Source organism: Chionomys nivalis, chromosome 13 (genome assembly GCF_950005125.1).
Source record: "Chionomys nivalis chromosome 13, mChiNiv1.1, whole genome shotgun sequence".
Classification (NCBI taxonomy): domain Eukaryota; kingdom Metazoa; phylum Chordata; class Mammalia; order Rodentia; family Cricetidae; genus Chionomys; species Chionomys nivalis.
In genome coordinates, this window is record NC_080098.1 from 4,768,343 (window position 1) to 4,783,470 (window position 15,128).

At 39.2% G+C, this 15,128-nt stretch overlaps 1 protein-coding gene and 1 pseudogene across 1 annotated transcript in view; one reads left to right on the forward strand and one right to left on the reverse strand.

Moving 5' to 3' along the window:
- The window catches only part of Mpp7 (MAGUK p55 scaffold protein 7), a 218,691-nt gene that overhangs the window by 48,454 nt on the left and 155,109 nt on the right, over positions 1-15,128 (forward strand). The window contains exon 2 of the mRNA XM_057787889.1: positions 3,485-3,633. Coding sequence (XP_057643872.1) covers positions 3,597-3,633 — 37 coding nt within the window. The 5' untranslated portion in view covers positions 3,485-3,596. The remainder of the gene's footprint in view (positions 1-3,484; positions 3,634-15,128) is intronic.
- Positions 4,845-5,137, reverse strand: LOC130886065 (small ubiquitin-related modifier 1-like; annotated as a pseudogene).

The window sequence follows — 15,128 nt, forward strand, 5'->3', positions numbered from 1 at the left end:
TTTGGGTTCACATTCTTATTTAGCTTCTCTAGGATCACGAATTCTAGGCTCAATGTCCTTTATTTATGTCTAGAAACCAAATATGAGTGAGTACATCCCCTGTTCCTCTTTTTGGGTCTGGCTTACCTCACTCAGGATAGTGTTTTCTATTTCCGTCCATTTGCATGCAAAATTCAGGAAGTCATTGTTTTTTACTGCTGAGTAGTACTCTAATTCGTGTGTCTTGAATGCATAACACACACAGATTTTCTTCATTATCATCGTTATCCTGCAAGTACTTGCAGTTCTGTAATCGACCACTGGGTGGCAGGAGTACCATAGAAGCTTTGAATAGAGCCTGGGTGGAATTGAACGTTGGAGCACGTAGACCTTCATATAGTTCCCTGTTTCCACGTGATCAATGCCAGGAAAACCTGATACAGTGTGATATATAGAAGCAAGGTACAACTGGAATAGTGAAATCTCAAAAATAAGCCTCTTTAAAGGCGAGCTGTAACGGTCCTGTTGGGTATTGTAAATACCTCAGGTGCACTCGATACGGCTGCTGTGGTACTGGCATTCAGGTCTTCTCTTTTTTTATGGAAAGATGGATTGAACTTCAATTTAAGAATATCCAGTAATCCCTCTCAGGACATACTGTAACAGCTGGTATTTTTGTGTTGTAGTAAATCGGCTCCATACGACAGTCAGTAATAATTACGGCTGTGTTCTGATGAATTCCAAAGCATTTTCAATCAATTTAGCCAAAGAAAACAACATTATTACACAAGAATTTAACCCAATTTTAAAGTTAAATCCAGCAACACTATTTCATTCCACAAAACGCTGAGCGTTTTTCTAGTTAGGGTTCTTTAAAACTTTTTTTTTAATGCATATATTTGCATAATTGTAGGACGATTATGTTGCATAATATATACGTAGAAGATTATTACTTTGTGATAAATGAACAGCATTGGACAAGTTTAACTTTGACTGTTTGTTACGAAAATCCAAGAAATGCTAAGTCCTTTCATGTGTGGTAACACTGGATTAAAAAGATGTTTTGAAGTGGGATATCAGGTTTTTGTCAATATTCCTGGAATGGGAATGTACCACATTCTATAAATTTTTTTTTTAGTTTTTTTTCATTCTATAAAATTTAATTTTTGATAAAAGTATTAATTAGGTTATGTGACATATGCAGTTCATAAATGTGAAACACTGAATTCTTCAGGTTGCATTGTGTAGAAAGTATAGACTGTGTATTTCTGTGTGTGTGGTTACTGACAGCCTATGCCGTGCAAATTCTGAGTTTTTGTGGCCTAAAGAGCAAACTCACATATGTACAGGCACATGGCAAGCACTGTATCTGCTTACATTATAAAGCCCTATTGCTAGAAATATGTATGCATACACTTTATACATTTTAAATAGTTCTCTCTCTCTCTTTCTCTCTCTCCCTCTCTCTTTCTGTTAACAATGTATTCTTTTTATCAGTGGTTTTTCTGGAGTTCTTTTTGGACTTGAATAACTTCATCTGTCCCCTTATATAAGGAATATTTTTATGTAGTTAAATCTTGATCCTGGTTATAATAATTTATGAGACCAAAGCAAAGTTTTCTTTTAAGAGTTTTGGAGAAAGGCAGTATGGGAGCTGGGCACGAGTGAAGCCTGGCTTGCCCTCTCTTCTATTTTAAAATTTAGCTCAGTGAGTTACATTTTTACTTGGAATTTAAATACCTACTGCCGTATGGGTGTGTAGTATGTGTGTTCTCTGTTTGCCTTTGGTGTAATGTAAAGCAGATGGTAAGACATCACAGCAGATAGTCAAGTCCAAGAAAATCTGTTTGATCGTGGACTTTTTCAAAGATCAGTTTTCACTGTGACAAGTAAAATGCTAATTTGGAAGGCTTTACTGGAATTTAGCTGTTGTATTTTTCTCAAGTAAAAGCTGGCAAGCTTGTTTGTCGTGACTCTGTAATATGAATCAGCAACTTAGAAGTCTTAGGAATCGAAGTGAATAGTTTCCAGTGTTTGCACCATCTGCTTTCCTTGTTGTCTTTAAGATATGGTAAAATATACTTTGAAATGACTGAATTTTCTATATGGAGAACTGGGAGGGGGAATGCACTAAAATGCATTATATAGTTATGATTTCAACAAAAGTGTAAATGATATGTGTTTTCCGTTGTTAGTCTGCAGTGATCCAAATGTGAAACACATGGTGGACTCTTTCTTAAGTATTAGGTTGGATGGGTTATAATCTCGCTGCTTTCTTTTATGCTTTAATTTTATAATTCTATTACCTGAATTAAAGAAACAAACTATCACAAACCAGCTTTTACTGTTTGTTTACTAGTGCAAGACATTGTTGCTTGTCTTGGCATATTTAATTATTATGCGGTTCTAAGTTATTATCTTTATTTGCACATATGGAAATTAAGGTGTAATAAGGTTAAATAAGTTACTGAAGACCATAGAGTCAGCAGGATTAGAGGTAAAGCCAGAGTTAACCTTGTACAGCTTTTTCACTATGTCCCATTTCCTGCTTATTTTGAGATAAACTTATGCCAGTATCCAAAGCAATGTATTTTCCAGGATATATCCAGTTTAACTTTAACTAAAAGGTTTAGCTGGTATTGCTAGCCCTTCTGTAGATCTGTATCAATGCTCTCCTAGCTAAGTAAGTCAGTGAGCATCTACTGGGCCTGCAGTAGAGAACTTTGCAGCTGTTGGACTATTAAATCCATGGAAACACAGAGTTGTAGTTGCTGGTAACTCAGATAGTCTTTGTTACACACTGGGAAATGTAGCTAGAATTAAGGTAAGAGAGAGGAACTGGTTGTACAGAGTCTTCTGAAAGGTCACAGTGCCGTCAGCAGCCCCTAAAGCAAATGTCAGAATTTTTCGAAAGCTTTGACACTTGCAGGGGCATTATCTTTACAGTTCAAAATCACATCAAAATCAGAAACTCCCCTGGAAAATATCAGCCTGTTATTGCAGAAAAAATCTATAGAAGAATTATGATTTCTCTATTGTTGTAATGAGACCGCTTGTTGGTTCCCAGTTGCTCAGCCCCGAGATAATCACACAGAAACTGTATTATTTAAATCACTGCTTGGCCCATTAGCTCTAGCTTCTTATTGGCTAACTCTTATATCTTAATTTAACCCATTTCTAGTTATCTGTGTATCGCCACAAGGTCATGGCCTACCAGCAAAGTTTCAGCACATCTGTCTCTGGCAGAGGCTCCATGACTTCTCTCTGACTCTGCCATTCTTTCTCCCAGCATTCAGTTTAGTTTTCCCTGCCTAACTAAGTTCTGCCCTGTTGTAGGTCCAAAGCAATTTCCTTATTCATTAATGGTAATCACAGCACACAAAGGGAAATCCCACGTCACTGGTATATTGTCCAATACAAGTTTTATAGAATTAGTTATGTGATGTTTGATTTAGTGATATTTGGGTTTTTATGTGTATAAATGTTTAATATTTTTTCTTCCTAGGGGCTAGTGAGACAGTCGGCTCTTCCGTGAAGGACAGCTGCAGGTCATTGAATTCCCTGGAGCTTCCCAAGGCAAGAGAGTGGAGAGCAGCCACACACCTTCAGCCCACAGCATGCCAGCACTGTCAACCGGATCTGCTGGAGAAATGGGTATGAGAACCCAAGGGGACAATTTTCCCTACATTCTTACTTATTAGTGTTGTTCCCATTGACTGTGGCCTTGTGGGTGCAAATAAACCATATTTGTTTCTCTGTGACCTACATGAGAGGCATAAAATAAGTCCTAACAAGCTCTGGACTAGACAGAAATACTGTGGGATATTCAGGGTGCTTCCTTCTCCAGGTGGTGGTGTTGACGCATGCCTATACCCTTGTCTTGCTTTTGGAACAACACCGTGCATTCAGTTGCTTAAAATGAAGTATCTGAGAATGCCCAGTGTTCTGGCAATTAGTGGTGATTCCCACCTACACTGCCGTCCCTCACATTTAACAGCAGGCATGAAATGTTTGCCATACTTGCTTCGGACCTCTTGCTTCCTATTTTATTTCTCTGCGTTCATTCTCTCTCTCTCTCATTATGGTTTTTTACAAATACTGTTTATTTTAATGAAGATGGTACAGATGATGTCCCTTGAATACCCATGTCCGAAGCCAAAAAGTACAAACAGAATCAAAAGGAGCAGTGTCTGTTGCGTATACTTCTGCAAGAGTAACTTTACTACTAACTGCTGATGGAAATTACAGCTTTCCTGGGATCTTCAGGCAACCTGCCTTACTCCTTTCTCCGTTGAAGCCATCCTGGAATACATCCTGGAATACATCCTCTCACTGTATCTGTCATCTTGACTACAAATGTGATGCTCTTCTTTTGGTCCAGACCCTCAGATTTTAAAAGTAGCTTCAAGCTGAGGAAAGGTCATTTTCCCACAGTTCAGGTCTCTGAAGACCTTCCATCTCCCACTGAAAACCACGATCCAGGAATGAAGCAACCACATGCTGGAATTTCAGGGCCAATTGGAAAGTCACAGGAAAGCTCCCATTGGACGATCTTTTTTATCATCACAAATCTGAAAATGCACAGTCCTGAAATGGGTGGCCTTTCTCTGTACACATGTAATTTTTTAAAATAAGAAGGGCAATATTAAGGGAGCTGAGGTCTAATCACCAAAAATCAACACAGCAAAAACAACCAATAGTGAATATTGAACGCTTAGAGTTCAGATTAGCAGATTTTTCAGATTATCAGATTTTCTAAAGAGATGGAATGCCAGTATTTAGTTTTCATTTTGAATACCACATTACAAAAGAACTATTTTTTAAAAATAAAAAAGGATTGAGGGAAAGGGGGGAAAAGAAAAGAATTATCTAAACCCTGGAATAACCTCCATTTGCTCCTGATAAGCTTCTGTCCCATCTTCTTCCTCCTCCATTCCCAGTTCTTTTGGAGTATGATGATCAGCAATTCTCTGACAATCAAAGAGAAAGCTGAGTGAATTCGCTGGAGCTCCCTGTCTTTGACCGTGAGATGTGTTGTCATTTTCATATTGAACTGTATCTCACTGCTATGCTGTCCAATAACTTTGAGTTTAATGTATTCTCCTTCCTTCTTATCCCCTAACTTCTCAGTTGAAGGTTTTACCTCTTTTTCAGACATGGTGATGGTGGCTTCATCCAGAGGTCTCCGAGCTACCACAGTGGCCTCTGGCAGGCAGAACCTCACTTTGAGGTTTACAAACCTGTCTCTTCCCACAGCAGAACACCACAGCTGCAGTGAGTTCTGCTATGACTTGCCTGCTTTTATTCTCTTACTCTATCACCAGAGATAAAACACATCTGGAAGTCCCTAGACATCAGTAAGAAGTTAAATGAAAACTGAACAATGGGCTGTTGCTATGACTCACTGGGTAAAGGCATTTGCTGCCAAGCCAGATGACCTGAGTTCACTCCCTGGGGTCCACATGATAGAAGGAGATCTACTTCTGAAAGTTGCCCTTTAACCTTCACACTCAGTCCATGCACACCTACTGACCCTAACTCACAATAAATAAGTAAATGTTAAAAACAATTACATCTGACTACTCAATAAGTCCCATCAATTGCAAAATTTAGTGGCCTATAGAATATTATTTATATTTATAAATATTTCTTAGACATAAAACACATCACATATATAAAAATATCTCCTTTCTGGCCCAGTTTAGCAGTTAGCTTCCTTGCTATCAGCACTGCTCGAATATGGATTTCTGGGTGTGTTTTAGAAGTGTTCAAAATAAGGGGGAGGGACTAGGGCTGAAATCACTAGAGTGTATGTTTCAATGAGCACTGGATTTAATATATTCAACACAAAAGAGACAAAAAAAAAAGAATGAGTGCGGGTGGGAAATAGGTTGTGCAAACATTTACTTTGGGTTTGTTTTGATTTGTTTGAGACAGGGTTTTGCTTTGTGTATCTTAGAATAGCCTTTAAACTCACAGTCTTCCTGCCTCAGCCTCACAAGGTCAATGAGCATTGTGAATGACACCATGCCCAGGCTATGCCTTGAAGTTTTAAGACTCCTTTAAAGAAGTGGCAACATAACATAGCTGAAAACAGTGTCCCGTATGTCACTGCGGTCGTGGTGTCCTGATCTCAGGGACCACCTACTCTTGCAAGCTGAGGTAACCATCTCCACCCCACCCATTCTAGTCGTGGGCGCCACATTTACCCTGTCCAGTTGCTGTTCTGCTAGATGCCTTGTTTTCACTCTACACGTGCAGGCTGGCTTGTCTCTGTCTGTCTGCAGCCATTTCCCCTCCTAGTGACTTGGACTGTGGATTATTTTTTGTTGGAAGTTTTACTTTTTGTTAAATTCTGTTAAACTAGTTTTTTTTTTTTTATCCCTCAGGATGTTAATTTGCAAGTCAACTCCTTTGATTATTTTCTTTTTAGTTTTTATTTAGTTCTGTGTTTTGTTGAACTATGTAAAATGAATAATTGAACTTTTTGTGGTGACAGGGTAATTATAGCTAAAATTTTTCTAGCCATCAATGTATTGTGGTTGTGCAGTACATTTTATGCTTCACTATTCACCAAGATTGTGTTACCTTAATTGATAGCAAAGTATTGCTAATGAGGTTTAACTCACAGGCTGGTGAGAATAAGCGTTTATAACTGAGCGCTGTCATTCACAGAAAATAGCATAGACAGTATGGAATTTATAAAGAGCTTTTCCGCACAGCTGTGCCACTTAGAGCACAAATGTACTGGCTGTGACACCTGCTTTCTCAAGCTTTTAAACCCGTGTGCCTGAAGATTTGAGTTAGGTGTAGAAGACATGCCTGTTCCCAGGTCAGTGGGCTCACGGATGCCACAATGGGTTGTGTGCATTGTATGTTTAGTGTTCCTGGGTAGATCTCCTGTACTGGTGCAGTTGAAGTACTCATGTCATATTGCTTAGCAACATTGTTGATATTATCTTGCCATTGAGTCTCCAAGAGAATAAAGTTAGAGTTTTACAAATGGCCATGGGCCCAATCACAGAAGAAAGGCATCTGACTTTAGTATCTCTACTAGTTATAGTCACTTGGGAAAATGCTGTGTGTATTTGTGGTTTCCAGATGTGTGTTTTGGTGTGTGCACTTATGCACATACAGAGGCCAGAGAAAGATGTAGGCTGCCTCGGTGTCCTGTTCCTTTGAGCAGGTTCTCTCACCAAACATGGGGCTAGGCTGTGGGTAGGCAGCAAGCAAGCCTTATTCATCCTCCTGTCTCCTTGCCACATTCATGCACTCACATGTATGCACTACACACACACACACACACACACACACATACACACACATGAATCACATATGGCTTTTTATGTGGGTGTTGGAATTCAAACTCAGGTTTTTGTGCTTACACAGAAAGCACTTTTACTCTCTGACCTATTTCCTCAGCCTCCACAAAGGAATACTTCAATAAGACCATACTTCCTAATAGTGCCACTCCCTTTGGGAATCATTTTCTAACCACCACAGTGACTTTAGACCCTCTCAGCAGATGTCTGACAGAGCAGAGACATGGATATGTATTTACTTACCCATGTCTAAAGACCCATAAGGCCATACAAATATTTCTGTGTAGGTCAATTTTTACTGTAGTCAGCTAATGTAAACATTTGCTGATGTTTTTATCTCTACATTAGTAAGTAGATAGTTTTAGACTTTACCCTTTGCGCATCTGTAAATTCCTTTCTCAGGAGAATGATCCCACCATTCATTCAGTTACTCATTCAAATATAGGGTATGTGAATTGCAGTGTTAGAACTCTCTAGCTGTGGAATATACTGATCTTCAGCTAGAGTTTATCTTACGATTTTTATTTCTGTAATAGAGCGTGGTTTAAAAGAATCTTATAGAATCATGCCTTGGCTGAATGTTAGTTTTAATTTTGTAATTTCATCAAATATTATTTCTTTAAACATATAATGTAAAATATATTTGTATAGAAATGAATGTAAAATCTTTATAAGCACAGTTTAAAAAGAGCTAGTAACACCAACGTCCGTGTGACTACAGCCTCCAGTAGGAAACTAGAGACCTTGGAAATGCTCACTTCTTAGCCATACCCCCTGGGAGACGGGGTTCTTGGAAACATGCTACCTGCACATTGTACTGTGTTGTTTATGATTTGTCTAAGAAGTCCTTTGCAATGTGGTAGAATTTTGTTAACTCCTGAACTTTCTTTTTTTTTTTTTAAACAGTGTTTTTATTGAGCTATATATTTTTCTTTGCTCCCTTTCCTTCCTCTCCCTTCTCCTTCTCTCCTCTCCCATGGTCTCCGTGCTCCCAATTTACTCTGAATATCTCATCTTTTTCTACTTCCCATGTACATTATATCCATGTATGTCTCTCTTAGGGTCCTCTTTGCTGTCTAGGTTGTCTGGGATTGTGAATTATAGGCTGGTTTTTCTTTGCTTGATATCTAAAAGCCACTTATGAGTGAATACGTCTGATGTTTGCCTTTCTGGATCTAGGTTGCATCACTCAATAAGATGTTTTCTAGATCCATCCATTTGCTCACATATTTCAGGATGTCATTTTTCCCCCTCTCCATTATATAAAGGTACCATATTTTCCTTACCTATTCTTCGGTTGAGGGACATTTAGGTTATTTCCAGATTCTGGGTATGACAAATAATGCTGCTGTGAACATAGTTGAACACATGTCCTTGTGGTATGATTGAGCATCCTTTGGGTGTATATCCAAAAGTGGTATTGTTGAGTCTTGAGGTTGGTTGTTTCCTAATTTTCTGAGAAATCACCATACTGATTTCCAAAGCGGCTGTGTCAGTTTGCACTTTCACCAGCAATGCAGATTTTACCCCACATCCTCTCCAGCATAAGTTGTCATCAGTGTTCTTGATCTTGGTCATTATGAGAGGTTATAAGATGGAATCTCAGAGTTGTTTTGATTTGCATTTCTCTGATGTCTAAGGATGCTGAGCATTTCCTTAAGTGTCTTTCAGTCAATTTTGGATTTCTCTGTTGAGAGTCCTCTGTTTAGGTCTGTACCCCATTTTTTAATTGGAATATTTGTTTTTTTAATGACAATTTTCTTGAATTCTTTGTACATTTTGGAGATTAGCCCTTTGTCTGATGTGGGGTTGGTGGAGATTTTTTTTTCCCATTCTGTAGGCTGTCATTTTGTCTTGTTGACTGTGTCCTTTGCTTTACAGAAGCCTCTTAGTTTTAGGAGGTTCCATTTATTAGTTGTTTCTCTTAGTGTCTGTGCTACTGGGGTTCTATTTGGATGTGGTCTTCTGTGCCAAATGCGTTCAGGTTCACTTTCCATTTTCTCTTCTATGGAGTTCAGTGTGGCTGATATTATGCTGAGGTCTTTGATCCATTTGGACTTGAGTTTTGTGCATTGTGATAGATATGGATCTATTTTCATTCTTCTACATGTTGATAGGATCAGATTCTTAATGGACAATTATCTTCATCAGGTAGGTGACTTGTGGGCATGTCCGTGGGGCTTGTGGGATTGTCATGATGTGAATTGAAGCAGGAAGACCTACCCATTGTTTGTGGTACCATTTCCTGGGTTTGGGCTCTGAACTGCAGAATAGAGAAATTGCACTTGTTTCTCCTCTCTTGAATGTGGATGCGACCAGATGCTTCAGGTTCCTGCCTTGACTTCTCTGCTATGAGGGACTGTGAACTACAATGAACTCTTTCTCCCCTGAGTTGCTCTTTGTCAGGGTATTTTATCAAAACAAAAGAAATGAAACTGGGGTGTACCTTAATTGAAAAATATTTTGTTGTTCAAAAATACGAAGTTGTTCAGAGAGTCAATGGTTTTTTGTTTGTTTGTTTGTTTGTTTGTTTTTGTTTTCGCAAGATAAGGTTTCTCTGTAGCTTTGGAGCCTGTCCTGGAACTATCTCTTGTAGACCAGGCTGGCCTCGAACTCACAGAGATCTGCTTGCCTCTGCCTCTCGAGTGCTGGGATTAAAGTTGTGCCACTGCCTGGCTGAGAGTCAGTGTTTTTGTCAGTGGTGCTGGAGACAGGTGGAGGGGTAGTTGCTGAAGTTTCTTGAGTAAGGCAGCAGGGAAACTTGCTTAGTTTAATCTTACACGCCTCCCCATCCACCTCTTTTTGCAGTCATTGCTATCTGACACCATTTCACCCCTAACCCTGCTGTTTTGCCATCTAAGTTCATGTAACATCTGAAGTATTTTATTGTCATTTTCCCACTGTTTATGGTGTTATCATCTGCTTTCTTTTTTATACTATTTTGAACTATTTCTGATCTCCTTTATTGCCAGTGTTGTTTTCTTTCAGCAGTGAATGCCCTCTTCGAGGAGTACTGTTTAGCTAATATTTAGGTTATATATCAACGTGAGTCTGGTTAGGAAATCTTATTAAATTTGTTTCCATTGCTAAAATTATGATTTTTAATCCTTAAAGTGGTAGATTGAATTTATTGAGGATATTGGATACATTGTGAGTTTCACTGCTTAAAGCAGCCATTTGAAATCATGAAAAGTAGATGTTGTTTGTTCTTGCAATGTCATGAAAATACTGTGTGTGATGGTTTGAATACATATGGCCCCTGTAGACTCATGTGTTTGAATGCTTAACTTCTAAGGAGTTATTAGGAAGTGTTGCCCTGTTGGAGTAGGTATGGCCTTGTTGCAGGAAGTATCTCACTATGGGGGTAGGCTTTGAGGTCTCGTATATGCTCAAGCTACACCCAGTGTGGAACAGTTTACTTCCTGTTGCCTGCAGGTCAAGATGTAGAACTTTCAGCTACCTCTCTAGGTAGCACCATGTCTGTCCACAGAATGCCATGCTTCCTCCCATGAACTATAAGCCAGCCACAATAAAATGTTTTCCTTTATAAGTACTGTAGTCATGGTGTCTCGTCACAGCAATGGAAATCCTAAGACACTGTGTTACTACTGTTCATTTAAAACAAACCAGTCCTCAAGGATTGGTCAGATATACTAGAGCACAGTGAAGTCCTAGCACTTGGGAAACTGAGTCGGAAGAGCATGATATCGAGGCCAACCTTTGCTACATAGCAAGATCCTGTCTCAAAAAAATAAGCTGGACCAGCAAGGGTTACATAGTGAGACCTTGTCAAAAATAAAACATAAAAAAAGAAATGAAAATGAACCAAACCAACCCCAAAGCCACATGTGATGACTTTCCCCCTCAGTGGTAGATTTCACTGTGGAAAATGCAGCCTCAGCTCGGGGCAGTTCTCTTCTAGCACTTTCAGGAGGTGACACTGCACTTGATTGCATCCTATTTCCAGTTTCCAGTTTGCTTCCATAGCAGAGCAAGGTTTCCAGGCATGTAGCAGCTTGCTGGTTGTCATGAGGAAAAAGATCATCTGGGAGACCTATGTCTGCATTACTCTTCTAATTGCTATTTTGATGTTTCCCTGAACTCATTCTAAGTCTTTGCTCTGTTTTAGTCAGTAGGATATGTGATTCTATATAGCTGTAATTGTGTGAAGTATTAATTTCCCAAGCATACATGATACTAAACATCATGAGTGGATGCTGTCTGGAGTGTTGACAAGCACTTGCACAGCCTGGGGATTTGTTTGACTCTGGGAAGGAGACTAATCACTCATATGCCTTTGATCATAGGACCACCTTCCTCTTGTTGGGAACGGTGTTCTCTTCTATGAAGCACCCAGGTTCATTAAGCAATGTATGTGGAATCCAAGGGAAGGCACAGCTACCCCGTCAGCCAGATGATCCCAGGATAGACAGATGATCTTAGGATAGTTGGTTGGCAGCTGGGGCAGCCATGGGCTCCCATGCTTTGTATAACCTTATGCAATAATGATAGGACTAACTTTCTACTAAATGATACTACTATCACAACTTTCCTTTATTGTTAATCCTAATTTTTAGCATTATAAATACACATTACACAAATTACCTGGATTCACTGATTTTTTCGATCCATGCATGCATCATACATGAATTGACTCTGCTTCCTCTTGTTGCAGATTTGACTGTAGGAGACAAGATTCTACTCTTTTCTTTGCTAGTGTTAAATTCCCAGTGAAAGCAGCTTGTGAACCCTGTGAGAGACCACTCAACAGACTATAACCTAAGAAGCAGGAATTCATCTATTTTCCTATGTGATTCTTCATAGGCATGAACTTTAAAGTGGTCATTCTTGCCTCCTCAGCATCTTCTTACTTAGGAGAAAATGCTGTAAGTTCCTTTTGAAGAGAAGGGCTGGGGAGTTGGTTTAGTTGGTGAAGTGGTTGCTATGAAAGTCTGAGGACTTGGATTTGAACCCCAGAACCCATGTAAAGCTCGGAGCAGTAGTGAGTTATCTGTAATCCCAGTGCTTCTATGAGTAGATGGGAGTGGTAGGCAGGTAAGTCCCCAGAAGCCTGAGGGTGAAGTAACCTGGCTCACATAGTTTAAACAACAAGAGAATTTGTCTCAAACAAGGTGAAAGACCAGGATGGACACCCAAATTTGTCTTCTGATCTCTGCGCATGTACCGTGGTACATACCCACCTACACACACACACACACACACACACACACACACATCACATCACATACAAATGATCAAATAAAGAGCACTAAGTGAATCAAGTTAGCCTTTGAGAAGGCTTCCAAACCAAATAAAAGAGGTATCTGGGTAGACTATTTTTATAATAGAGTTTTATGTACATGTTTTTCACACACAGTGCTTACCCGGTCAGCAAACAACAAGGCTTTATTTTGTTGTAGCCTTAACTATTACAAAGTAAAATTTTTTTCCCTTTGTTAAAAAAAAAAAAAAGCACAGTTCAGAATGTGTAAAGTTGGCATGTTTGCTTTGTTTCTTGATAACGTAAGGATTTAAAGGAATTAGAACTAGAAAGACTAGGCTCACATCAGTGCTGGGGAGAGCTGTATTATTCACAGCCCCCTCCCCTTTGAGACAGGTCTCCTACCTCAAACTCACACTGCCTCCTGAGTGGTGGGGTTAATGGCCCCACCACACCTGCACGTCAAAAATGTCTCTTACCCTGAACTTTCATGGCACGATTTGGATGCAGTGAGATGGCTGCTTTTAATATGGAGACATGTAGCTTAATGGACCTTTTTCATGAAACTGAAACCCCAGAGTTGGGTGCCCTTTGCAGGAAACATCCTCACTGCCTAACGGATTTGAAACAGCACCTTATTCTTTATTCAGCTCTTTGGAGCCTTAGCTTCGCCAACCACTCTTTTGACTGAGAAGAAAGAATTTGCATTACCAGGTTCTCTTGAAAGCAAAATTTCATGTTTAGAGAAGAGTTGGGTGTGGGTGGAAAGGTTGGGAAACATCGACCCCTCTGCTTTTAGGGACAAATCACTAATTTGTTATTTTTAACACAAATAAAACATTTTTATAGCTGGGATTATTTTTAAAATCTATGTATGGAAACACCTTAGTTTTTACTAGTCAACAATATCTTCTCTCTGATGACAATGGGTCTTGATACCTTTTGGATGACATGAAGTGTCTTAAGATTTCACTTTGTGCATAGCTCAGCAACAGAATTTTTGGGGATGTAGTGAAGGATATTCCAGGACAATGCTTGAAGAGAGAAGCATTATAGATGGTCCCATCCCCTGTGCTTGTGGGATTTTCTTGTGCTTGATACTTATTAATAAGCCTTGAGAGTACAGATGCATGATACAGCTCCACTTCCTACTTTATCTGGTTTAATTTTATGTTAACATTTAATTAACAGTAATTTCCAAAAGATTAAAAAGTCCTATTGTGCCATAAATAGCAAATGTGATGTTTTAGCTTGTGTATTAGTTACTTTCTATGCTATGATAAAACATCATGACCAAAGCAACTTGAAGAAGACAAGTTTATTTGGGCTTATGACTAGAGGGGGATAAGAGTCCATCATGGCAGGGAATCGTATTATCAAGTGCCAGGCATGGATGCAGGAACAAGAAGCTCACATTTCAACCACTAGCATGAAGCAGAAAGAGCAACTGGAAATGGTCTGGAGAATTTAGACTCAGAAAGACTGTCTCTAGTGACATACTTCTACCAATGAAACCAGGCCTCCAAAACATCCCCCAAATGGTGCTGCTAACTGGTGACCAGGCATTCAAGTCCTGTGAAGGACATTTTCATTCAAAGCCCCACCACTTGTCTATCCACCCTACTCCATCCTTGCTGGCTCAGTCACTGGTTTGATATGATGTAAATGATTGGAGGGTGGCTGTTGGCTGTTGGCTATTGGTCTGTAAGTTTTAGAAGCCAGTTTTACTTTTCTATGCCTGTATCTTTTGTGTGAACAATGCCAAGAAAACATCATAGTTCTTTCATGCTTGTTTTGGTGGTATTGGCATACTGACTTGAAGTTAATTGCACATAGGAACCTCTTAAAGCCTAGAGATAGCTTCTAAACACGAATGTTCTGTGTGACTGTATGTACTTGCTTTCTGTTAACTCTCCCTGATTTTATAGACTTCAAGGTAATTGAATGAATTGCCTATTATTGTTATTAACAAAGCTACAGTACTGGCATTATTTAAGTTGTTCTGCATATTTAAAAATCTCAGTGTGCCAGATGCTTTAACGTTGTTTGAAGTTGAGGGATAGTGTAACGAGAACACTCTTTCTGTTGAATTCAAGTATTTTAGTCCTATAAGCCCTTTTGGAAATAAACCGTGCTTTAAATGAAAAAAATTGAGGCCCATTAGGAATGGCACTAAATAGTGCTGATTATTTTACCTTCAAGAAAGTGGAAAATTTACTTGGTGTCCCATTTTATTAATACCATAAAATTTAACAGTGTTGTTCTGGGCGTTGATATGCGTTCTTTACTGGTTATTAGCCCCAGGTTATAGTGAAACGGTTTGGTTCACTGGCTGTTCATATTGGGTAGAATGTAAATATCAAAACTGAAAAAAAGCAAATCTATAGTTGTTCCTGGTTGCCAAGTTTTTTGCTGAATACTTTCTAAACATTTTGGTTGCTTCTTGTGTCCCTTTTTCTCATTTAGCATAGTCTTTATAGCTTCCCCAGACTCGAGCTGGTAATGAAGCTATGAGGGATATGACAAGAATGATGGCATTAAATTTCTCTAGACTACCAGTAAATGTTTCCACCCTGATGTCAGGAATGTAGAGCATCTGGAATCTG